This window comes from Elgaria multicarinata, chromosome 3 (assembly GCF_023053635.1).
Source record: "Elgaria multicarinata webbii isolate HBS135686 ecotype San Diego chromosome 3, rElgMul1.1.pri, whole genome shotgun sequence".
Classification (NCBI taxonomy): domain Eukaryota; kingdom Metazoa; phylum Chordata; class Lepidosauria; order Squamata; family Anguidae; genus Elgaria; species Elgaria multicarinata.
In genome coordinates, this window is record NC_086173.1 from 109,096,466 (window position 1) to 109,123,853 (window position 27,388).

At 41.6% G+C, this 27,388-nt stretch overlaps 1 protein-coding gene across 4 annotated transcripts in view; it reads left to right on the forward strand.

Moving 5' to 3' along the window:
• The window catches only part of PPARG (peroxisome proliferator activated receptor gamma), a 74,484-nt gene extending 47,389 nt beyond the window's left edge, over nt 1-27,095 (forward strand). For all 4 annotated transcript variants that reach the window (XM_063121224.1, XM_063121226.1, XM_063121223.1 and 1 more), the window contains exons 5-7: nt 8,166-8,365; nt 15,030-15,480; nt 26,681-27,095. In XM_063121224.1, the coding sequence (XP_062977294.1) occupies nt 8,166-8,365; nt 15,030-15,480; nt 26,681-26,928 (899 nt within the window). In that variant the 3' untranslated portion in view covers nt 26,929-27,095. The remainder of the gene's footprint in view (nt 1-8,165; nt 8,366-15,029; nt 15,481-26,680) is intronic.
• Nucleotides 27,096-27,388: the final 293 nt, after the last annotated feature.

A 27,388-nucleotide genomic window follows, 5' to 3' on the forward strand; every position in this document is an offset into this window, starting at 1 on the left:
CACATTAGCACAATCAGAAAGTTCCTACCAGAAAGAAATAGAATAAATATGCTTGCCCAGCAAAACAGCTGGAAGAGATCTGAATTATCAGCAATATGCTAACTGGTATTTTGTTTGCTGTGTCTGTTGTGCAAGCAACGTTTATCGTTCTTTGTGTCTTTTGCCACTGCTGCTGCTTTTGCTTCTCTACATTATCTTTCACTCTACTGGTGCACACAGTGCATTTTGGTATTTTAGACATAGACTTAGAAATAAGCAGCTTCATTCACTTTCCAAGGTATACACGGAGGTGCTCTCAGTTTTGTTTTTCTCCTGCTGATCTTTTGTGGGTTGTTCTCTCTTCAATTTATCAGTGGTCATTTAAAAGTACATTGGTCTAGGGTATGTCTAGACCTTCCGGTGGAGGGGGGAGGATCTCGCGATATGGTGATCGCGAGATCCTCCCCCTCAGTCTATATGCGACGCACGATGTCCCGGGAAGAAGAGGCCATCGTGCCTGCCATTTATTTATTTTTTTATCAAAAATGAGCACTCAATCACAAAAGGTAGGGTTTTTATTTTTTTTGAAAAATAATCCCACTCCCGCCTCCCACCCCCGATGGGCACGGAACCCCTGAAGAGCTCCGTGCCCCATGCCCGGTTCCTGGCTCCTCGCATTTACTCACAAGGAGCCAGGACATCCACCCTCATATCCCATGGTCTCGAGATCATCCCAGGACCACGGGGAAAAATGGGACAAAAGTGTAGGGCAATATCCCATGGAAATGCAGGGATCTTCCCTGCCTGCTCCCAGGATCCCCTGTGCATCATGTGGAAGCACATGGACGATCCCAGGATGATCCCTGGGATATTGTTCCACCTAAACATGCCCCTGGCCTCCCTTAAGTGTAAGAGCACTTATTTTCACCTCTTCTTATTTCTGGAAAAACACAGCCACAGAATTGGTTGTAATACTGAGGCATCAAAGGCTTTGCAATGCATAGTATGCATATTTGGTGAGCAGCCACTGGACAATTTCTCATTCTGAAAGCTGCTCTTTTGTCTATGTTCCAGTATCCCTCTACTTCCCTAATCTTCTTACTTTCTCTCTATCCTAGTGCATTAGCTCTGGCTTGCTTGGTTATTTGCATATTATTTTAATAATTAAGATTATATTGTTATTGGTTCTCGCCCATCTCATGACCCTTTTTGTTTCTGACTCATTTATTTTGCATCATAGAAAGTAAGTTTTTTGGTACTGTGAAACTAGGGCTTCCTGAAAGCAGCATCGTGCTTTCTCTGTCTACTTGAGGGAACATGTTTCAACAAAATGGATATCAAATTAAAATATATGCATTTAGACATGAAGGAATTGATTTACGGATAATGATGATGATGATGATGATAATAACAATTTATTTCTTACCCGCCTCTCCGATTGGATCGAGGCGGGGAACAACAGCAAGCATAAAATACATAAAATACTAATTAAAAACATAGCATACACTGTTAAAAAAAATCCTGAAAGCATACTAAAAGTATCCACGGAGGGATAAGGACCATGAATCACAGTATATATTAAGCCCTGAGGTGCCCCAGTGTGTCACAGCCCTTCTACCTGAGGTAACAGGGTAGGGATTTGTGGCTCTTTATGCAATGCACATAGGGCATAGCTAGATGGGGCAATATCTGAGGGATCACCCCAGGATCATCGCTGTGTGTCCACATGATGCACAGGGCATCATGATCCCTCCCTTTCCCCGGGATATCGCCCTACCCTTCTGTTGCACTTTTTCCGCAGTCTTGGGATGATCCCAAGACTGCGGAACGTGTGGGCGGGGACCGCTGTTTTTCCCGGCTCCTTGCGAGTAACCGCGAGGAGCCGGGACCCATCGGGTGGGGTGGGGGGAGAGCAAGGTTTGGTTGTTGTTGTTTTTTAAAAACTCACCATTTTGCGAATGAGTGCTCATGCGCTCCTCATTTAAAAAAAAATGGTGACCACGATGTCGCATGCCATGTGTAGACCAGGGCGACGATCTCACGATCATAAAATCGCGTGATCGTCACCATACAACCCCCTCATCTAGCCATGGCCATAATTATTAGTGATTACTTCTGGTTGTGTCGGAAACTCAGAGTGTACCTTCGGCAGGTGGCAAAAGGGAGATTAAAAATGAGTTAAAGGCTCAAGTTCCCCAGAATGAGGAAAAACAACTGATCTTTATACCAGGTAGTGGTAGCAGATTATGGAGAACTATGAACTGGTAGCAGGAGCTGCCTGTAACATCATTCTCTGTGCTATCGTTTCACACTGTGCTGTGGTTGTTTCATCATCTGCCCTTGCAGAACAGTATGGCAAGGCAGTAACACCTCTCCAGGCATGGGTAATACAGGGAGGCATTTCTCTTTCATCTCAAGTGAACATAATGCTGCTTCATTTGTCTTCACTAATGATGCCACAAGCCAAATCGTATTGGCTAGGTAGCACTCTGGTGTTATCATGCACACATTTTTAAAAACCCAGAATGGCTGGGACTGGTGAGGGAAAAGAAAGTGTTGCCAGAAAAGTGGCAGAATACCTGGGTTGGAAAAGAAACAGTTATGTTTGGGGGTTTTCAGGGGATGTTTTATGTCCCTCAGAGCCCTCTTTTTACCATTGCAGTTTTTAGCGGGTGAAAATTTGGTAAAGCTCTACTGATTTCTCCTGCATATTCCTTACCCCTAATATAAAACTTTGCTCCGTTCTTGAACTGTGTAGTAGTATGATACAAAACAGTCAAATGACTGCTTCTTTTATGGGTACACAGCTTTGGGCAGGGGAATTTTTCAAGATGGAAGTAGTGGGTGTGGTGTCAGAGAAGCTGCTTAACTCCTTTCCTGGTCACCACTTTCCTACTACAGCTCCCCATAGCCATTTTTCTTCTTCCACAAGGTAGCAGCATCCGGTTTAGTAATGTGAGACTAAATGGCCCATTGGAATTTAAAAGAATGCATTTGTGTGTAACATGTAGTTTTGCCCTGACACAGCTCAGCAGACTAAACTTGAAGGACTGAGGAGGCTGCTACAGAACAATTTAAAAGACAATTTTCTCTGTACAATCTTATACATTCATGTGAAAATGCTTAACATCGGAATTCCTGAGAAAACCAATTCTAATGAAGATTCTGTAGACTCTCCTTTGGCAAAGACAAATAAAAACAGGAATAGAATGTCATAACATAGAGACTTATGTAATTCAAATGGTACAGAATCACAGACATGACTGGGAAAATATCTTCTCTGTGGTTTTTGTTATTCTCAGTATAAAATTTAGTTTACTGACGCCAAAAGGAAATCGTAACATGGGATGCTAATACCAACAAATAAATTGTTATGAGAAATATTTTCTCAGATATGGTCTGCTTTTTTTTTCAGGGGAAAAAACTTACTTTGAAACTGTTTTTGTCAACTGACTTACAGATACACACTTTATTAATAATTTTAAAGGATTACTACATCATTCCAATTCTCACTGATGAACCCTATGGTTTCTACTGGAAGTAGTTACAATGAAAAGCATAGCATTCATTGCAAAGATTTGGCAGTCATCTCTCATCTCTGTCCATTGGATATGATTCACCAAATCTTGTGGCTATGCTGGCTCCATATGTTACAGTTTGGATTGGGGATCGGTGAAGTTTGTCTAACAATGTGGGCTGGACATGTTTCCTTTAGATATGGTCATTGGTGTAGACATCCTCATCTCACCGTTTTGGCAAAGTTTGGTCCAATTCCTTGTATCTTTGAATCATATCGGACAGGCACGTGGTTTGCAAATTCACAGAACAGGAGACCAGCGTAGCATTCATGTCAGTGCAAGCTCATCCTGATCAGTATATTAGCTATCAGGGTAGAATAGGGATTAATTGTATAACGTTTCCCAGGATAAAACTGGAAGTTATGAAAGACATGGGGCTGCTGCCAAAAACAAGCCCTGTATCAAGTTTCCCTACTCCACTCCCCTGTACGTTCTGTCATCATTTCAGTATTGGTTTCTTTACCCCTACATGCTGCTACTGGTGGGGCAGGAAGAAATGCCATGTAATGATAATGCGGGAAGTTCCACTGTACCGGTTAAACGATGGAATTCACTACCACAAGATGTAGTGATGCTACTAATTTGGATGGCTTTAAAAGGGGGATCTACAACTTCATGAAGGAGAAGGCTATCAATGGCTACCAATGGCTACTAGGCCTGATGGCTATATGCTACCTCCGGTCTCAGAGGCAGTATGCCTATGTACACCCGTTGCTGGAGAACACATCTGGGAGAGTGCTGTTACACTTATGTCCTACCTGTGGGTTTCCCACAGGCAGCTGGTTGGCCAACAGAGTGCTGGACTAGACAGACCCTTGGTCCTAGCCAGTATGGCTCTTCTTAAGTTCTCAGGTGGGGAGGGAAAGAACTCTACACAGAACTACCACTTTCAGCCTTTTGCAACATCGAATTCCACCTTCAGCGACCAACAAATGTTCCTCTCAGTTTCCATCCTTACTAATCATTCAGCAAGCTGACATTCAGGTCCTCCTCACATGTTTCTAGTTTATTACACATTTTGCTAGGAAGAACGAGCACAGTATAAGTTGTCTGTGACTTTACTATTCAGAGTTATAACAATACTGACGGGCAAATGCTACTTTAGATCTTCAGCACAAGAAGAAATAGCAACAATATAACACATATTTATTTAGCAAAGGGACAGCTACCAAATCTTAAAGATCAGGCTTCCTGCCAGTAGCATGGCTCATGGGTCAAATCCATTGGCTTTTCTGGAATACAATAAAAGTCGGGACTACTAATTATTGACAGTAATAAAAGATCTGCAGGAATAATTTAAATCAATGGAAAGTTTTAGGGAAAGTTTCAAACTACATTGTGGCAAAACTGTTCCTAATTCATCTTTCCCAATCAATAAACCTCACTATATTGCTGAATGCAACAGTGTCAGGTTTTAATCCGATGTGAGTTCTGCAAGTCCCATGTGAAACTTCAATCAGCTATCAATTCCCTCTCCCGTCAGCTCTGGTTCCTGCAACTGGGGAAAGGAAACCACATGTCAAGGAGATGCAACATGTGTTGACCTCCAGTGCTTGTAGTTTATTGCACTAATCTAAAAAATTCTCAGATTGTTAAAGGTATTATGTGCTTTGCTATGAGTTTATTGCAGGCAAATATGGCAGTGCAGCATAGGAACACAGGAATTGTCAGTTGCCTGCTTTATTAAGGGGTATAAAGCTTGGTGTACGTGGAATTACGCTGTAGAAATGATGACTGTAAATACTATTGTCACCACCTGTTGGAAGCACTCAGCTTTTCAAATATTTATAGAATAAGGCAATTCATTGCCCTCCTATTATTTTGGCTGATGAGAGTTGTAGGCCAAAATATCTGGAGGGGCACAAGTTGCCCACTCCTGGAACAAGATTTGGTCCTGCAAAGTACACTCCACTTTATTCTAGTAACATGACCACCGTATACGCTTCTGAGACCAGGAATGCCAGGGATCAGAAATCATGTTATTTCTCTTCCGCAAAAAATCAGTGGAGAGAAATCATGCAAATGGCCTCTAGACCATCGACATCCTGATGGATGCCTGGGCTCATTCATTCTCTGAAGTGTTTGGTGAAGGGGAGGGCATTCCCTGTCTCCCCTGCAATGCAAGGGGCACTGCTGGTGGTAACATGAACCAGGGTTCAGATGGGAAAAATTCTTCCCATTTGAGTTTTAGATAGTGCTCGGTTTTTATGGACTAGAAAATAATAATTTAAACCTGACCCTGTCTGAATAGGTAAGCATCAGTTCCTAGAAAGGTAATCAGCAGAACATTGGGCTATTTGACCTTTGAGGTATCTTCCACCTCTGTAATGCAAGGATCCTTAGGGAGGATCAATAGAATTTAGCAGAATTTAGAATTTTTGCTTATTTATTTATTGCATTTCTATACTGCCCAATAGCTGAAGCTCTCTGGGCAGTTCACAAAAATTGAAACCATTCAAAGTATAAAACAGCAGTATACAACCGTGATATAAAATACAATATAAAAGCTTGGCAAACTTGTTGCAAAACCACCGTACAATGCCAACAAGGGAAAGTAATCAACGGTAGCCTTTGTATTTCTCCCCCACCCCTCAATGTTTGATGCTATTTTGGTCATCTTTTATTACAAACCTCTCCCCATAGTCACCATTATGGACTTTAGCACCACTGAAATCAATATGAGTTGAACCAGCGTGAATACACGGGATGTCTCTTGCTGGAACTGAACCACTTCTGTTGATCTTTTTTATTCACAACAGAACTCTAATGTTTTGCACGCAAGGTTCTTTCTTTCTTTCTTTCTTTCTTTCTTTCTTTCTTTCTTTCTTTCTTTCTCTTTCCCCCTCTTTTTTTTTTGTGTGTGTGTGTGTGTAGAGGAATGCTACTTCATCTGAACAATTCCTACATTCCCACCTACATTTGTTGTTTGCTCTCTTGTTTAAATGAGAATATTGATACTCCCAAGAATATTGTCCTTCCAGAGTTCGAATTGCTGATGCCAAGCAAGAAGCAAGCTGCTTTCCCAATATCACAACAAATTTCAAACACATAGTTTATTAATAGACATGATTAAAGGGGGGGGAAAGGCTCCCTTCCCTTGCCCAGAGAACCACTGCTATGTGCTGAGTCACATTGTATTTAGCAAGTACAGTAGGTCAGTATTGATTACAAGAACTTCAGTCGTAAACGTACTGATCCTAGAGCACAATATTTGAAGTCAATGGGATTCTATGAGCCTAAGCGGTTCATGCTTACAACCTAGGAAAGGATTAAAGACCTGCGGGTAGAACACTGAATTGCCATTTCATCCAAAATGCTGGATGCTGGCGTTATTCACATGCAGGCTCTTTATGTAACATATGAGGTTCTAAGACCATTTCCCCCCAAGACAACAAAGCAGGCAGCTTGACTGATTTCTCACTGGCAACTGTTGCTGGCAACTGACTATACACGCACTGTCTCTGTGGGGAGGAAAGAAATGATACTGCAGGCTAGAGTCCAAAACAAATATCAGTAAGGAACTAATCAAAGATTTCTATTGGAAGAAACGGTAGGCAGGGGACATTTTCAGGAAGTGGTCTAAATGTGCACTTTAGTAAGGGGTCCTTTGTTCCCTATAGAGGTGCCAGGCCCTATTTTAGTCAGCCAATGCCATAAAGAATGGATACATAAGAGCCCTGACATGAGAGAGGTAGGATGGTTCCCCCTCCTTTGCAGAAGGGCTCACTGGAAGACAACTGCGATGGAAATCAGGACCCACCTTGTAGTCATAAAGTCAATGTTAATCAATTGAGCAATCAGCTGTGCAATGACTTCCTTGTGGGGAGTTTTCTTCTTGTTTTGTTTTTTGCCATCAGAGGCTATTTACAGGTGAGAGGAAAGTGCTATTTTTGGTCCAGTAACATAATGTAACTAAGTGTGTGCCAAGTATTTGCATAACAGGAAAGATCTAGGAAACCCAAAATAAATGCCCCCTTCCATATGGCTACAAAGTGGCTGTGCAGGGCACAGGTAAATAATGGTGGACACTTGTTTTATGGATCAAATGTCTTGCCTTACCTAGAATGCTACTCCTTCTCCTTCCTCTCTCCCCACCCAATTTCAGGGATCTTTTCCTTTAAAATTCAAAGTGGTTTAAATTTGTTTACTGTTATTTACATACTGATGTTTGACAGCTCTGATTTCGGCAGTAGTACCTAGTTTGCTTTCTCCTACTTCCCACACTTTCTGGTGAAATTTAAAAGTGCTGACCTGAGAATACAGGAAACTGGGCACAATGCTGGAATGGATTGGGCCCCTGTGGTCTGGTTTCCAGCAAAGTACCTCTGAATTCTCATGGGAAACCTTGTAACTAGCCAACTAGCCGAACATGCCAATGTGTGTAGCAGATGCCACCATCATGGTCTCTTTTTATGACGTCTGTCGCTGCCTGCCTGCTTTATGACTTGATCATTAGTTTCCATTCTTCTTAGTGCACTTTCACCATTAAAATTCCATTCGGTCAAGCTGTGAAATACAGTGTGTGGGGGGAAATTAGTACAACAGCATGTACCTATGTTAGGCACGGTTTAGGAATATTGTAACCTTTGTCTTTTCTCCCCTCTTCAGCTATCAGGTTTGGGCGAATGCCACAAGCTGAGAAGGAGAAGCTCTTGGCAGAGATTTCAAGTGACATTGATCAGCTGAACCCCGAGTCTGCTGACCTGCGAGCCCTTGCCAAGCTCTTGTATGATTCATACATAAAGTCCTTCCCTCTGACCAAAGCCAAGGCGAGGGCAATCTTGACAGGAAAGACAACAGACATATCGGTTAGTTCCCTCTACTTTCTATTCTCTTCTTTGAGCAAATGATTTACCATACTGTCAAATCAGGGTGGGAAGGGAAGGGAAGGGGAGGTTCTTTAAAAAAAACAAAAATAAAAAAACAAATCTGCATTTGGCAATTACAGATTTTGAACCATGGCTGAAACACAGGAAATGTTTTTAGATAGGATAAGTAAACATGATTCGAAATAACCTAATAAAATATTTGAATCCAGTACAAGAATGTGAAGGTCAGCATAACCTTTCTGACTTTGTCAAGCCTCACGTCTTCCTGTACTGTCACCCCTTTTCCATAGGTTATCTCCCACATTATCCAGCAAGGCTATCTGTTAGAGAATAAGCTGCAATACCCATTTCAAACATCCTGGTGGGCATCTACTGTGTATGGTAGCTGGGTCCCTAAATATCCATTCTTATGCAGTAGCAGTTTCTGGCTTTTATTTTCTGCAGAATGTGACAACTCAATAACTGTTTTCCTGCTCAAATGATGATCAGTTCATGCTTGGATCAGCTCATGCTTTTGCCACACTGAAGAGAACATTTTATTTTGGGCTCCATCACGCCAGTGTTTTATCGCACTCTAGTCATGCCTGGTTTGCGTTTTTGCAGCACGGCACTCAGATGACGTCGTGCCTGTCCTGCAGACACCCCGCCTCTTCCCCTCCCTTTTTAATCTTTTCATAGAGCTGGGAAAGTCTGGATTATTTCCCCCAAATGGAATTAAAGTGCCCTTAACTCCCCACCCCCATGTAGTGCCATCCTCTCACTATTTCCTTTGTTGTGGGCGTGTGCTTTGAAGAGAGAGCTTGCTGATGAAAGGGAAGGGTGGGGCAGTTCTCCTCCTCCAGCACCGTGTGGAATCAAAGGACTTGTGTTGAGTCGGTTGAATGGATTTTTACGGCTCCAACCCCACTCTCATTGCCTGCAGAAACAGAGCCCAGTTGATGAAATGTTAAATCAGTAAATCACTAGACAACAAAACCAGAGCGAGGGGGAGAAGAAGCCCCCGCCCATAACAAAGTTACAACCAATGAACTGGAGGTGGAAGGAGAAGGGGCAGGATAAAGTGGAAGAGCAAACAAGCGAAAGGGAGGTTTCATTGGTATAGCACAATACCACAAACCCACATGAAAAGGGCCGTTAGCTTGACACGCTAATGGAATGGAGCTACAAATCTCGGAGGCAAACAGGGGGAAAGTAGGTGTGATGGAGCCCTTTATTTAAGAAAATATTTTAAAGAAGCACACCCTCTGTGATCTGAGGCTCTGCTTCTACATGTGCTTCTGGCTTCACTCTGGACATCAAAGGTGAAGCCAGCTCTTTGTGATATAGAACTTCACCATCATTAGAATTAGAGCTGTAACATTTAATTGATTGCACTGTTTGATTAATTGATTATTTTAAAAAAGTTTAGGGTGCAATCCTAGGTTGGTAGGACTTCTTTCTCTCTAAACATCTTCTGGCATTCCCCCATCAGCATGGGGTACCAGATCAGTCAACAGATTTTGTTTCACAAATTTCTCCTTACCCACACTGTTTTGAAAGTCTTCAAACTCTCCTGAGTAGATGTTCAGGGGGCTTATGGGGAAGGGGAACCAAGAGTGTTCCATTCTATGAACATAACTCTCTTCACAGTGAAGTCCAATTATTTTTCCCATTTTTTCAATACAAGTGCAGATGGAAAGCACTGTCTTCAGACTAGGATTATTCTCCATTCTCTCACACACAGGATAAATAACTTTTCTAAGATGCACTGCAGACGTGCATCATCTAAAAACAAAAAGTATGCTTCTTGCTTAAGAACGTCTTCCAACTCATATGTGAATGTAAACAATAGATTAAAAAAATAAAGCAAAGCTCCTATGATTAATTGATTTAAATTTATTTAATTGGGTAAACGGCTTGATTTCTCCAATTATCTCTAAAATCTGAGATTTGTCTGTTCGCCAGAAGTTCATTTTATTTACTAAGGCTTTACTAAGCCTGATGATCATCTTAATTCTTCCTCTTTTAATACTACTACTGGAGACAATATATAATTAGCATACCAATAAAACAAGTTTAAAGTATCAGTCACTCTTCACAAGGTGTTCTCTGTTTGGGTACAGATACCAGAGTACAGAATACTCATACGGGTAGGCACATGGCTGTATAATTTGCAGCATGCCCTTTCAAAAGGTGTTAAGGAAAGGGTTGGACCACCACCTGAAAACATTTGATGGGGAAATATATGGGTTTTACACACATGCACCCTTCAGACTTGATGCAACATATGTGCATTTTGTACATGAGTTATCTGTGACCAAGAACAAGAAGTGGTTCTGTATTTATGCCTTGTGTAAAGCAAATCTGAGACTACAGTCTCTGCATATATAGTGTAACAGTACTGAATTTGATTTGAGATAGCAAAGTCATTATAAAGTCAAATATTAAATGATATCTTCAATAAGGAAGCTAGAATTATAGTACATGTAAAGCACTTATACATGCAGTATATATTGCTGTGTATAACCTTAGGAATACTATAAAACATTTTGATGTTATTATCCACATTAAAACACCACCAAACATTTAACATTATATTGCTGCATTCCTTTATGCTCTCTTCATTTGCTGCAGTCATTTATGTTAATTTATGCACAGAATTGGCCCTCAACATATTTTATTATGCCAGCATTTATTAGACAACAGCATGTATGCTGTTTTTCAACCCAGTAAAACTCCAGAGGCTAAAACCCAAGCATTCAGACGTAAGTGGTTTGTAAATCAAGCTCCATAAATGTATGTGACAGCCCTTCTTACTTATATTACATTATAATAACATTATCCCATAGTCATAATGGATGCAGCCCAACAAAGTTAAGCACTTCTTTGTGCTACTGAATCAGTAGGAGAATTAAGCACAAGATTAACTCTCTCCTGTTGAAATCAAACAGAACTTAAAAGTGCTTAACGTGCTACGTTCTGGCCATTGTAAGAGTTGGATCTATATCCACCATATTCTGGTCTCGGTATAAAAACAATGTACAATTCTTCATGAGTTTTGCTGTCCTGTCTCAAAGCTATAGTGTAAAAATTCAAATGCTGTAAAAGCAGGGTTTAGGCTTTCTTGCAAAGGCACCAATTTACTATGTGGCTGTGGCTGCATCCTTAATTGCAAACTTTAGTCTCCAAGCAGTAGGTAATCCAAATCCATTCATCAAATTATTGAGAATCCTGCTATTGTTTAAAATGAGAGCTTTTGGACCCTCACGGCCAGTGGCATGGGCTTAAAGGGTAAACCCAGTATCTAATATTAGACTAAAGAGGATTCAGGAGCAGTTTACAATGGCCAAGGTGAGAATCTTTTCCAACTCTTCACAGCTCTGTTGTCCTTACTCACCATCCCACCCTAGTGCATATCTAAACCCAATTCATTTGCTACTGCCAGCCCTAAATTCCACTAATTCCATTTCACATTCTCTCCACTATTGTACTTTTATGGAAATTGGTCAGAGTTCTTAACTTTGAATAAGTTGCTAGCATTCCTCCTGTTGCTGGATTTATGTATTACAATTTCTAACCCATCTCATTCTGAAGGTTCAGAGCATAACAGCATTATAAGCAAACAAGCCAATAAATGCCCTTTGAAATATTATATGGGGCAATTTTAAATTAACATATCTTAATTTAGTGTACTCCATGATTGCATACTATTCTCTCAGACTAATCCCATGATGTAGTTTATTTGAGATGGTAGCAACTTGTCTGTGACCAATCTGGATTTCTTGCATCCAAGTCCAATAATACTGCCACTGCACCAAATGACTCAGGCTAACTTTTAAAATGGATGTAATAGTATCTTTAAATTCAGATAATTTCATGTTAACACATTTTTGTATTTCCACAATTCTGCTTTTAGATTTCTGGATTGTTGAATTTTAGGCATTAGACTTATTTACTATATTTTTATCTTGTCTGCCTATGGAACTCAGGTTAGCTAGCATACATGGGGCTAAATACAACATTGTGTGAATGGATTTCCATTCACATAACAAGAGGTTCCCCTTTCCCTCCTTGCCCCTGAATGTCCCCCACAACTGTGCTGGACAATCCACCCGGCCCTCTGGAACAATTTTGGGGCACAGGCAGAGAGCTGCAGAGCAGAGGGGAAACTTGATCCTCAGGTCTCCCCAGCCCTAACCTGGCATGCTCACCATTACACTACACATTAGCTCTCTGATTTGCAGAAATCTAATATCCCTCCTTGCTGTCAGGTGGAATCAAAAGAAAATAGGTGCTTAATGTTACATCGAAGTAACATCACAGTTTGTAATGTAGAATGACTGTGTTCGTGATACCCTCTTTAGACTGTAAAGTGTTGGACTAGGAGTCGGGAGATCTGGGTTCTAGTCCCCACTTGGCCATGGAAGCTCACTGGGTGACTTTGGGCCAGTCACAGACTCCCAGCCCAACCTACCTCACAGGATGGTTGTTATGAGGATAAAATGGGCTAGAGGAGGATTATGTATGCCGCCTTGAATTCTTTAAGGAGGAAAAAAGGCAGGAAATAATAATAATAATAATAATAATAATAATAATAATAATAATAATAATAATAATGTCTGACAACTGGAGCCCAAGTGCAGTGTATAGTTTTGAAGATTTGGTGCTATGTCACTGTAGTTATTATTGCAACAATTTCAAAAGATTTCTGTGGTAGGCATTGATCCAGAAATTTTGTGCATGGTGACCTAAGCTGAACTCCTTGAATTAGACTTGCAATTTACTTTGTGATATTTGAACATCATGCTAGTGTACTTTTTATGCAATTTATACAGAGTGCATTCATTTGACACAGCTTGCCTCTGAGCACCTCAGAACTAGATAGAGTTTATTGGCATAAAACTATATATGAAAAGGCAACACACACACCCCGTAAAATTACCTTGCTTTCTCAAATGTAAGTCTATAAGTGCTGACATTATGGCAATCAGAGTAAATGCGCTCATTCAGTAAATAATGAATAAAACTTTTATTGTTATTTGTACTCTAATAGACTTTGTACTCTGAAGCATCAAAATGTTTTCTATGGACACAATTTAAAGTTATGGTCCTCCTTTTAATTGTAGTCACATCTGCATCACATGTAAATGATTGGTAATAGTCAAGTAGTTTGTGCAGCCCCAAATTACTATGTAACCAGACTTTTTGTATGGAATGTACAGCAGTCACTGGCCAGAGCAAAACACACTCCAAGTTACAGAGTCCATTTCAGTTTCTCCAGTTTGTACTGGTTTGTATCTTCCTCCATTTTCTGGAATGCACAATAACAATATTGCTGACCCAGAAAACCCTGAAATAAAATAATAATAATTTTACATGTTCTTGATTGACATGAAAGGTCTTTGCCCCCACACTACATGGTTGCTTCAGCATACATGGACTGAGACTCACACATTTGAATAGATCTATACAATTTGTATCACTGACGTGCTCCACAGAGCACTGAACAAGAACAGACATTACTTATGATATACTACTTGTTGGAAGAGCCACACAAGTTGCCATTCATAAACCAGAGTAATTGTGCATAAGCAAACCCATTGGGCTGTATCCATTGGTAACTCTACACTAGTGGAAAGCTATTGTAAATGCTTTCTGCTAGTGCAAAGCCATCATTGGATACAACTAGGGCTGTGCACGGTCCCCCGATCTGCTTCGGATCCCGATTCAGACCTTCCAAATTGGTCCCGATCCGGTTCAGGTCGATTCGGACCTTCCCCGAACTGCTTCAGATCTGAATCCGAAGTGAGATTCGGAAGTCTGAATTTCCCCCCATAGACCTGCATTGGAAAAATAAAAACACCTATAACATTTTTATTTTTCAAGATACACACATGTAACTGGGCACCATGATGTAACTGGGCACCATGAATGCATTATGCTGTAATCCTGCCATGAAGAATGTTCAGTAAGACTAACAAAACCAAGCTAAAATGTTTCCTAGTCCCATGTTACACATTTCATACATATTAGGACTTTAAAATACTGTATTCTTTTGTGCATTTAGAATCAGTGGTTTAGCTGCAGCCCTAAACTTTATTAATTTGGGAATAAGTTCCAATGAAATAAATGGTACTTGCTACCACAGTATGGTACTTTCGTTAAGTTTTGAGTGTTAATACATACAGAAAGACAGATGAAATAATTTTTTTGATGCAGTGAGTTTCCAAAATGATAAAGAGAGAATGTTCCTAGTTTTAAATATTTGCTCTTTTGAAAATTATATTTATGTTCTATAAAATGATATCTCTATTTACAGGAACAAAAATCAATTTGCTTGTGTGAACAATTTGTAGAACTGCCTTCCTCAAAAAGCCAGGTGTCCTCGCAAACATTGGGAGATATTGTGGCCTCACTTGATTGCCTTGCAGATGGTTTATGCATCCTAACCCTGCCTCACTTTCATTGCTCTCTGAGGCCTTTAACGCCCAAAATTACTCTGCTAGATATGTCAGTAGAATACATACAAATTTTCTGTCAGCTTCTTTCTGTTCTTGAACCATGATTCATCATCCTCAGTTTCCAAGTATTTAATTTCAGTAGCACACAGTTTGCTTCACCTAGGAAGGAAGCATGAAAGTCAACTGCATTTTTTCTTTTTCAGCCGTTTGTCATCTATGACATGATTTCCTTAAAGTTGGGTGAAGACCAGATCAAGTGCAAACATCTGACCCCCCTGCAAGAACAGAACAAAGAGGTGGCCATCCGTATCTTCCAGCGCTGTCAGTTTCGCTCAGTGGAGGCTGTACAGGAGATCACAGAATTTGCCAAAAACATTCCAGGTTTTGTGAATCTAGACCTGAATGACCAAGTAACTCTCCTGAAATACGGTGTCCATGAGATCATCTTTACACTCCTGGCTTCCATGATGAACAAAGATGGTTTTCTCATATCCAACGGACAAGGATTCATGACTCGGGAGTTCCTGAAGAGTCTCCGGAAACCTTTTGGCGATTTTATGGAGCCCAAGTTTGAGTTTGCTGTCAAATTCAATGCACTGGAATTAGACGACAGTGATCTGGCAATATTTATAGCTGTCATTATTCTCAGTGGAGGTAAGTGTGACAGAAGAACCATAGTTATCCTTGGGCTGGAATGAACCTTGAGGCAGCAATGTGCCATGCATGACTCACCAGCCATGTCTTTGGGCCTCCAGTGGGCTTAATAACTTTCCTGGCTTTGCAGTCCCAGGCAGGAAATGGAAATGGGTTTTAATGAATCCCTGGTGAAATGCCGCTCATGGCTCATGAGATGCATTCAGCCTGCTGGATCACAAATTGGGCAGATTTACCCTGAGATGATGACAGTGTGCATTGTGGCGATCTCAAGGCAGTTCTTCCCAATTTGTGATCCAGCAGGTTGAATGCATCTTTTGTATGGCAGGGATTCAGTAAATTTCCCCTTTCCATTTCCTGCCTGGGACTGTTGTTGTTGTTGTTGTTGTTATTTTTATTATTATTATTATTTACATTTATATACCGCCCCATAGCTGAAGCTCTCTGGGCAGTTTACAAAAGTTAAAAACAGTGAACATTAAAAACAAACATACAAAATTTAAAACCATAAAAAGCATAAAATACAAACAAAACAGACAGGATGGGGAGACTCCTATCTTCTGAAGTCCAATTTAAATTATATATTCCTTTGAGTTCACAAAAAGCCTGTGGTGGAGGGAGGAGCAATTCGAAGGGGGGGGGGAATCCCTCTGTGGCAGATATGATGCAATGCCTAGCTTGATATGCAACTGATGTGAGGAATGGAGAGCCAGATATTGCAAACACTCTTGAGGCAACTTTCATCAGCCACTGAACTGTCTGTATAAGGGTGGGGGGACAGATTAAGCATCTGCCTCTTCACTGCAAATGAAATGGGAAACTGGCCTTCCTGAGAGGTTATAAGTATCTGCCAGAATTGATATGGATTCCTGGCAGTTGCTTTGGGGCTAAAACTGGGAACCCTGAGGTCTGTGTGAAACTGCCCTGTGTGTTGAGGCCCTGAAGCGCACGTTTCAGCAAATGGCTGGCCAGCTTAGTATGCTAAGGCCCAGGATTGACCCTGCCCATGCAGGCTCATTGGATGCTCCTGAAGAGGAAGGTGAATAAGAGGGCCTCCTGACCCAGCCAATCGTTGCTCGAGCAACATGGTTTTCCTGAGCTCTGGCAACTGCTATGTTCCTGCATTGTTTGGCTGTCCTTTAATCCTGTCCTCCTGTTGCTTCTGGCTCCGGGTTTACCTTTCAGTTCTAACCTACACTTTGGTCCTGACTACTGGTTTCATTCCTGGTTCGCCTCGGCCTGCGAGCCCTGGAAATTCCATCGCCAAATCTAGCATAGGATGCTGCCTTGTGCCAGGCCGGAGTATGGGTCCAGTTAGCCCAGTGTTTTCTCCTCTGACTGACAGTTGGCTTTTCAAATGGTGAGGCTTTTCGCTCCATTGCGACTGCGGATTGCAGTTCTGTATCGCCTCCCAGGCTCGTCCTCAAAATTTATCTCTGATTTTGATTCGTGGCTGTCCTTTTTCCTCTCTGATAACTGTCCTACTCTTATTTTGGGTGACTTCAATATTCATGTGGATGACCCTCAAGATGCTGCAGCTCTACGATTTCACTCATTATCTTCCTCTTATGATCTTAAGCTTTGGTCCGATGTACCCACACATTCCCTTGGACACTGTCTGGATCTTGTTCTCACTCGGAATTGCTCTGTTTTGGACTTTTGTACTGCTCACTTTCCGTTGTCAGATCATCACCTAGTTTCTTTCAATATTACTCATAATCCTCCTCCTTCACGTCCCGCTTCTCGCTCTTGTCGTGACTTGCAATCTATCAATTATGAGGCTTTTTCTCAGTCTCTAGCCTCCTCTCTTCCTTCTGTCTTTTCGGCTGTCTCCTTGGACTCAGCTGTCTCCTTCTTTAATTCCTCCTTATCTTCAACTCTTGATAATCTTGCTCCATCTACAACTCGGATAGTTCGCCCTTCTCAACCCCAACCGTGGCTCACCTCTTTCCTCCGCTACCTTCGCTCTTGTTCCCGGGCAGCTGAACGCCTTTGGTGCAGGACCAGGGACTGGGCGGACTTTGTCCATTACAAATTTGTACTCTCCTCTTTCTCTTCTGCCATTTCATTGGCCAAACAGCAGTATTACTCAACGTTGATCCAGTCAAATGCTAGGCATCCTCAGCGGCTCTTTGCGTCCTTCAATTCTCTTCTGAAGCCTAATCCACCATCTCTCCCCGCCTCTCTGTCTGCTAATAACTTTGCCTCTTTTTTCAATGCTAAAATCCAAACTATTCGCTCTGATCTGGCCAGCTCTGCTCCTCTTCCAGTTCCTGTTCCTCATCTGTCGGTTCCTCCTGCAAATTTCTCTGCGTTTCCTTCGGTCTCAGCGGATGAACTGTCTACAATACTGCGCTCTTCGAAGCCTTCCACTTGTTCTCGTGATCCGATTCCTTCTCGCGTCTTTATTAATCTTATCCCTGCTATCCTCCCTTCCTTGCTTCATATTATTAATTTTTCTCTGTCCTCTGGTTCATTTCCTTCTGCTTTTAAACATCTTTAAACACCAAGATCATCTTCTTGGCTCGCCGCTCTGACCATGTTACTCCACTTCTGAAATCTCTTCATTGGCTTCCAATTCAATTCAGAATCCAATATAAACTTCTCCTGTTGACCTACAAAGCTTTTCACTATCTAGCTCCTTCCTATCTCTCCTCTCTCATCTCACACTATTGCCCCGCTCGTGCTCTTCGCTCCTCTGATGCCATGTTTCTCGCATGCCCAAGGGTCTCTACTTCCCTTGCTCGGCTTCATCCATTTTCTTCTGCTGCCCCTTATGCCTGGAACGCTCTCCCAGAACATTTGAGAACTACAAGTTAAACTGCAGCTTTTAAAGCTCAGCTAAAAACTTTTCTTTTTCCTAAAGCTTTTAAAACTTGATTTTGTTCTGACTTTATACTGTTAGTTTTACCCTACCCAGTGCCTGTTTACCCTACCCTGTGCCTGTTTGCTTTCTCTTCCCCTCCTTATTGTTTTATCATGGTTTTATTAGAATGTAAGCCTCTGCGGCAGGGTCTCGCTATTTACTGTTTTACTATGTACAGCACCATGTACATTGATGGTGCTATATAAATAAATAATAATAATAATAATAATAATAATAATAATAATAATTTCACATCACCTCCTAACTGATCCTTTTGTGTTTTAATTGGAGTTGCCAGGTTTTGAACCTGGGCTTGTGTGCATGTAGAGCAGGTACTTTGGCCCTCAGCTATAGTCCCTCCCCAGAAGGAGGGCCAGATTTCTCAAAGGGAAGGTATTTGTTTCATTCCTGTCTTCTGCCTGCCCATGGTTGCTCCACTGAGCTGAGTTGCAGCAGCTTGCTGCCTTCTGCCTGGCCTAAGCCCCATTTCTCCTCCAGCAACCTCCAAGTGCATTATTCCGTCTCGCTCCCCTCCTCTCTCACTCTTGCTCTCTCTGCTGCATTTGGTGCTTTGCATGATTTGACAACTGTCAGGTTTAAAAGAGCTTAATTATTAGTTGTCATTTTATTCTCATTCACTGGAAACCGCAGCTCTATGACATGTTTTTATTAGACTGACTCAAGTCACATTTAGCATGTAGACGTGCTGTCAGAATGCTCTACTTGATGAACATTTTGGAACAAATTGATCCTTAAGGCTTTGAATTAACTGACTAAAGACTAGCGGGATATCCAGTATATTTCTTGGACAATTGCACAGAAATGTCTCAAGCCCAAACGCGCCTTTTAGAATATAAGCTGATGGTCTTGGGAAATTTTGATGAGATGAGAAACAGACTGCTAACTCCCCTGTACGTAACCTTTTTTTTTTTAAAAAAAAATCAGACTTTGACTGTAAACTTCATTCTGTAGAACTTCAGAAATGTTTTGTTCTCTATTATAGAAAATAATCTTAAATATTGGATCCCAGGAGAACAATACTCCACCCATGTCTTTTATTCTGAGCCTGATTCATCGGCTAATAGTAATGCTGATTTTGCAAAGTTGGATAGTTAATTATAAATAGCAACAGTGAATAGTACTACTGAGAGCCAATGTGATGTAGTGGTTAGAGCGTTGGGCTAGGTGACTGTGATTTGTGTTCTAGTCCCCACTTGGCCATGAAGCTCACTGGGTGATTTTGGGCCAGTCACTGACTTTCAGTCTAATCTACCTTACAGGATTGTTGTGAGGATAAAATGGAGAGAAAGAAGGCCATGTACATGGCCTTGGTCAACTTGGAGGAAAGGCAGGATATGAAAGAAAGAAAGAAAGAAAGAAAGAAAGAAAGAAAGAAAGAAAGAAAGGAAGATTCATACTCCAGTCAGTAACTCTGAAACTAATGAAGTTGCTATATATAAAAATTAGGCCAAATACAACTAAACCTTTCTGATTTGGGTGTCCCTTGTCTATGAAGGCATATTTAATACATCATGGGAAATCCTCACCACCTTCAAAACAACAAAGATTCTAGATTTCATTTGCTAATTTTATTTTCATCCTAATGCCTTCAGAGGAGATAATGTCTGGAGATAATGCAGCCTCCCTACCCCCTTAGGTTAATAACCACCCATTAGGAAATCAACAGGCTTATTGGAATAAACTAAGGAATAGATCTTTATAAAAATGAGAAGGTCAAGAAAGAGGGAGAAGCTAGGCTGATAAAACATTTTTAAAACTTCTGCCTTTGAAATGAAATCATATGGAATCCATTCTATTTCCTCTAGAGCTTCAAAGGTTGTAGGGATGAAGACAGTGGCATTCACCGTTCCTTTTCCAAGGTGAAATGCCTAGTGGCAGGTTCAGATGGTACATTGCTCCAGTCACATTCTGGCATACAGTAGGAGAATGAATTCACACCTACCTACCTCTTTACCCACCCAGCATGCCTGTCCCACTCCAAGGTCACCAACAGGCCTATTGCTTCCCATATGCCTTAAACCATGATGGTTGACCACATCATGCTAAATTTATTTATCTACCGCGTTTCTGTACCATATTTTGAAAAGCTCACCAGGTAGTTTTTGGACTGGAATTAAAACCAATTAATGAAACATCTTAAACACCAAAGGCTAAAATTAAAGAAGGCATTAGTAGAAAAGCACCCTCTAGCAAACACCTAGTTTCAAAAAGATGCAATAAAACATGTGTTGTTTACCTCCTTCCTGTAAAATTCCTAATGGATTGTGTTTTGTAATTTTGGGAACACCACCAAAAAGGCCCTGCTAGTGAAGGATGACAATTTTGCCTTCCAAGTGGCTACAAGACTCTCAGGGGATCTTATGGGAGAAGGCTGTCTCTAAAATACTTGGGATCCAGACCATGCAGGGCTTTAAAGGTTAAAAAGAGCACCTTGATATGATTTGGAAAGAAACTTGCAATCAATGCAAGTGTAATACTCAGGTTTCAAAGAGCTTTTGCTGATCCACATCCATTAACAGATGGCTAAAAGCATTCTGCTGTACTAGTTGTATTCCAGTCCATCTTCAAGGGCAGCTCCACAAAAAAGCAAACACCATTATAGTAGTCTAGTTTGGAAGTCATCAAGGCATGAATGTCAATAGCAGTTTCTCCTGCAGTTGCATGTGTTTGGGTTCTTAAGTAATTGCAGCAATTACTTGAATAATATTACATATTGACAAACCGCTATAAAATCTGAGAGAACATGGTTTAAAGATTGCCATTTCAAACAGGCATTTTTCTTCAGAACTATGAGTGGGATCCAGCTTTTGTTCCAACAGGAGGATCAGCCTCTGAATAGACTTCCGCTCAGAATGCTCTGGCCAGTGGAGTGGGGTGGGGGGATAAGTTCCTGGAGGAGAAGGCAATCAGTGGCTCCTAGCCCTGATGGTTATGTGCTACCTCCAGTATCTGAGGCAGTAAGCCTATATGTATCAGTTGCTGGGGAACACGGATGGGAGGGTGCTGTTGCACCATGTCCTGCTTGTGGGTCCCTGGTCGACCACTATGTGAACTGAGGGCTGGGCAAGATGGAACCTTGGTCTGATCCAGCATGGCTCTGCTTATGTTCTTATGAGGCAGCCTTTGCCGATTCCCTCCACCCCCTGCAGCCACTTCGCATACTGTTCTGGAGGGGCACCGAGATGGCCGGGAGAAGGGGAATCCATGAAGATCACCTCCACACTTCTGCCAGCAGGAATCCCCACTGGATTAGGAGCTTCCTGCCAACAGAGATAGGATGGCCACTTATGGATTGCCATAAAAAGAGGAAATGGCTCACCAAAAAATGAGGGCACCATTCTGCCTACCATTTACATATGGAAATGGATATGTATAGGTGCAAATGTAGAAATACTAACTATATTTTTATATAGAAATACAATCTGTCTCATCACAGTGGAGAAGACTGACCAGTTGACCCTTTGCCTGCTGTCCAGGTGGGCAACTTCATGGCCCCTGCTCTCTATCCTTATGATTTTACAGTCTGACTTTAAACCAGACTTGGGGCCTTGCTAGACCTGCCGGATAAGCTGGCAGAGAGGAGGGGCGACGGCACGCTAGAGCCAGCGCGCGCCGTCGCCGTCCTCTAGACGCACAACGCGATGGGGCAACAGGAAGCCCCGTAGCGTCGGCCATTTTTTTTAAAGGGACCATGTGCGCCGGAGAAGGTAGGTGCTTTTTTAAAAAACAATAAAGACCCCCCCACTCCCCCTGCCCCTGATTCCCCCCAATGCCCGATGACCCCCTCCCCCCTCGCTCGCCCGTCCTCCCTCCATGCCCCGTGCCTTCCCTTGCCCGATACCTTCTTCCCTCCCTCCATGCCCCGTGCCTCCCTCACCTGATGCCTTCTTCCCTCCCTCCATGCCCCGTGCCTCCCTCGCCCGATGCCTTCTTCCCTCCCTCCATGCCCCATGCCTCCCTCGCCCGATGCCTTCTTCCCCCGCAGCCCCTATCTCCCCCCCCGGATCCCCCCCGGCCCGATGGGCACAGCGCTCGTATGAGCGCTGTGCCCAGTCCGTGGCTTTTCCCGGCTACTCCCGAGTAAGAGAGCAGCCGCAAAAAGCCACGGACCCTGCTAGACCTTCCAGGGCTGCGGAAAAGCTGGTCCATAAGCGAATTCGCTTATGCCGGCTTAAGGCAGGTTTCAGCGCTGCCTGACCCTGGATTCCCTTGTGCGTCATCTGGATGCACAGGAGGGAAACCGGGCCTCACACCACGCCACCTCTTCTGCCACCTCTCCAAAATAGAGGACTGTCCTCTCTAAAGTAGGTAACTTGGCCACCGTAGTAGGAGCCCTTCTGCCCATGGGCTGCTTACACTGAATCCAGCTCAGCATATTTTTTTTAATAGATTCTACTTACCATACGTTTTACAGTAGTTTCTGAACTCTGCACTGTATCATTTTAAAAGTATATGAATTGTTGCTCCCTAAATGAAAAAGAGGCCTCATTAAAAAACAACAACGAACCAACCGTTTCCCCCACACGTGCACCTACACACATGCACTTTCCCTCTTTTGAAAACGCGTTCTTTTGATCTCTTTGGAATAATAAAACACATTTTAATCTTACATACAGCCAAAGATAATTTCTTTGGACCCAAATCCTGATTTGTGCTGTACTCATTAAAGTTAAGCACACAACTGCTGAGTCACACCAGCTCTGTGATAAGAGTTCTCAGCCTAATGCCTATTCTTGTTCCAAATGAGTTTCAGTAGCAATTGCTCTTAAAGATAAGAAATGCACAGGAATTTTGCATGTGTACATAGAACATAAAATCATTCTTATGATCAATTCAGAAGTGAATGATTAACAGAAAGTACGGTTAACTTTGAGAATATTGAAGAATAAAAAAAGCTTGAGAGGAAGCATCCCTCTAAGCCTTTGCATCTACTTCAGGCCCATCATTTCTTTATTATTAAAACTTTTACATAATCTGCAATTGTTTTGCAAGTCATTTTAATTTTACTGATATTATTATGGTTGCGGTTTTAATGTGAAGCTGGAGTGGACTTTTTAAGGGGTCCCTAGACCTTCATCCCTTGCCACCTCTGTATGAACAGAATCCTGGGCAAGGCAGGCCTTTAGTCAGGTTCAACGTAGCTGCCGTTAAGGACTTTAAAGAACAGCATCCTTAAATCCATTTGAATGTTCTGGCAGAACTGTTCAAAATCCAGCCACGTCTCGTGATTTCAGAAAAATAACATTTGAAAATTATAAAGATTGCCTTCCAAACAGAGGGTTGTATCCAATGTTAGTCGAACTAAAATCCCATCCATTTCAGTGGTTCTACTCTAAGTAGGACTAGCATTGAATACAACCCAAAGGGTTCCCAGGACTACCGGTCATAACACATAGAGTGTAGCACTTTTGTCTAACAGATTTGAGGGTGGGGTGAGAGAAAAAAGACGGAAGGAGCATTGGGAAAACACAGGAGAATTACAAGTGAAAGATGTTGTTGTCTGCCATGAGTGCGGCGGATCAATTGTATGATTTGGAAGCAGCATTAGTCTTATTTTAGAAAGCATTTGCATCATTAAAGCTGCAATCCTGTACTCGCTTTCCTGTGAGTAAGCTGCATTGCACTCAAAGGGACATACTTCTGAGTAGAGATGTATAAGCTTGCCCTGTTAAATATTCATTCTTACATGAGGCAAACAAATGAGGAATTCTCTAGCGTTTCAAACACGGTGGGAACAGAGGCTGCAGCCTTCATGCTTGTTTGAATTTTATGTGACTGCACAGTGAGTCATAGCCAGATGTTTCAGTGTAAGCCTTCAGATTGGCAGTAAACTGTTTAAAGCTATACTATCCCCCAAACACCAAATTAATAACATCTCTAAAGTATTTAGAACTGCCACATTATTTGAGGAACTACACACGGTATTATCGTTTCTACATAACAGATAGATATAGAAAGGCTTTAGAAAAGTGACTCCTGCGGCTCCATCCAACATCACAAAAGCAATCTTCCACTAACGTCTGCTTTCTCTTCTCTGCCTTGTGCCCTCAAAATGTACTCTGGGGGATCCCTTTGGAGCAGATTGGTAGAGGGGAGGGTGCACAGAGGGCTGCAAGGTGGACATCCGTTTCACTGGCAATGTCCGTTCCACTAGCAGATGGACATTGTTAGAGTCAATCTTTTATAGTTAATTTTAGAAATACTAAGAGTTCAGTCTTATTATTCCCTTTCAGATGGCTTTTCTGTTTGCATTTTTCCATATTCTAATGCCTTTCCTTTCTTACTGCATTAAGTGTAGAGTACTGTTATTGCTTCATCTGGCAAAGAACAAATTGATAGCTAAACAGGATTTGCAGTTCTGCAGTCCTAGTAGTAGAATATTATTTCTGGGGGAAAGTTTTTTTTGGTGGGGAGACTTTACTGAAAAAGAAGGCTATATGTTTTTGTTACATAAATAACCTTTTTTGGCTACATATTTTGCTATCTATTATGTCTGGGCAGTCACAATTGATTATAATGTGAAAATCAAGATGCTAAAGAGACATCAAGCATATCCATTCTTAGTTTATAGAGGCCCCATTCAGGAGACACCTTAAACCATGGCTTTAACCATCGTGGTTAAGCCAGAAAACCTTATTCACCATGGTTAAAAAGGTGGTATAAGGTGTCTTCTGAATGGGGCCAAAATGTTGCTGTTTTTACCCCAGAGTGCCTCCTTCACTTTGTGGATCAGACTATACATCCTCACAAGAGTTAGTTCAACCCACATCTCCTCCTTAGAGAAATAGCTGTGATCTGCTTGTTTACTTGCTTCTGTGTTTTTCTTTGGCTTCCTCCATCTATAGTACATGGTCTGACCTTCACAAAATTACGTTGTGATTTTTAGTGAGAAAAACTCATATCTTTGGAAATGATAATATAACAAAATGTCTTGATCCACATTACTCATTGCAGCAAATTCTGCTAACTGAAGTTAAGCTGAGCTGCAAGATTAATTGATCTATCCCTTCTATTGTCCCTTTTATTGAGGAAGATTAAGCAAAGGATGCAGAAATGGACTTCTTCACAATTAGAAGTCTAATGTCCATAGCAAAAAAAAACCCTGAGAAATGGTTTTTGTAATCTTGAGCTTCAAATCACCCTGAAAGTGTCAAATGTTTCTGATTTCAACCCCTTCCCTCTCATTCCTGAAATTAGTGATTTGATTACATGTGGTGCGGGAATAGTGCTCACTCCTTTTATAGGTTTTAGACTAAGCTTTAGCATTCAGGTCCTGAAGCTATGCATCCTGGAAAACTATAAATCATATTATTAAAACAAGTCAGTACAGCCCACCCAGGCACCGCATACATGTTTGCCTGTCTTCCGAGGTAGATTGAAGAGCGCTACACAGATTACATCCAGCCTGTCCATTTAGTTGGATGGCCTAGCAATTGTTTTACTTATTAACTTCTACTTTGCAGTATGCTCACAGAGCATTCCAGTTCTCAAGATGTCGTTTATGTTGGCAAGTGAGTTTAAGAGGTTATATATTAGCAAGAGAGGCAGCATTAAGTCATCTGTAATTGTCGTCAAGATGTGAGCATTTTGCACAATTTTCAGCAGCATTTGGCCATGTTTTCCGCTCATGCGAGAGAAGCAGGAGAACAAGCAGGAGCCATGCTGGCAAGGTCAACAGTGGGCCCCTGCTGGGGGCTGGGCCCTTGACACCTGCCCAGTCAGGCCTAAACTTGATGCCGGCCCATGTGAAGGCTGGGATCTTCTTTAGACATTGCCCTTGAGAGCTGATTCAGGGAAGGCACAGCTCTGAGGCAAGAAAAATGCTCCTCCCCCCTCCCCCAAAACAGCCTCAGATGGAATACACCTCCTGATTCAACAAAAGGTTCTGTCTTCTTTTAAAGGAGGTTTTATGTGACAATACAAACCTACAAAAACTCCATCTCCGTTCTAGTTTAAAATCCAAAGTCTGCATCCAAGCCAGAATGCTCACCAGCAATGGGGAGCTGGTGGTTCTAAAAAGCAGTTTCCAGAATGGGGCAGATTAGTGGACCTTGAGTGGGGAAAGCTCCGTTGACCTGTCCTGATACAGAAAGAAGATTTTCCACTTGGTTTAGATTGCTTTTTGAACCACTACCTTTCTGTTATGTGAGTGGCGGATCCCACGTGCCCAGTACTACTCCTTATCTATCAATTATATCTGTAGTAGTAGTAGTAGTAAATTTTTCCTCTGCTGGAAATGCTAGAAGAGCCTCTACAAATACAATGAACATGCATTTCTCTCTTAAAAAATTAATCTGTTTTGTCCATTTTTAGACCGCCCCGGATTACTGAATGTGAAGCCCATTGAAGAAATTCAAGACAATTTGCTGCAAGCTTTAGAACTCCAGTTAAAGCTGAATCACCCCGAGTCATCACAGCTGTTTGCAAAATTGTTGCAGAAAATGACAGACCTCAGACAGATTGTAACAGAACACGTGCAGCTGTTGCAAATTATAAAGAAAACGGAGACAGATATGAGCCTTCATCCACTCCTACAAGAAATATACAAGGACTTGTACTAAGAGGCCATAGAATTTTTAATCCATTGACATTATGTATGTTCTTCAAATTGCACTATTTCTTTGAGAGGGAAACTATTACATACCAAAGAAATTACTGTGAAAGAAAACATTTAAAAAGAGACAGAGCTTTACTATTATAGATCTATTTTATGCATATTGTTTATAAAAGACACATTTACAATTTACTTTTAATATTAAAAATGTCTATATCAGATTGTTGGCAGTATTTTCCAGAATAATTTTTTTTATCCTATTCCATTACCCCGAATTGCTTGTTCGATCTGATTAAAATTGACATTGGTTAGCTGTGCAGTTAAAATTTCAGCTTCACAATAAGAATAATAAAAAGTATCCCCCCATTCCCAGGGGAAGATTTCTGGGTTTTTTTCTGTAGTTATGTAGTGATATGCAGACAACAATGATGGGGCACTGCATCATTCCAGAAGGCTCCAGTTCAATA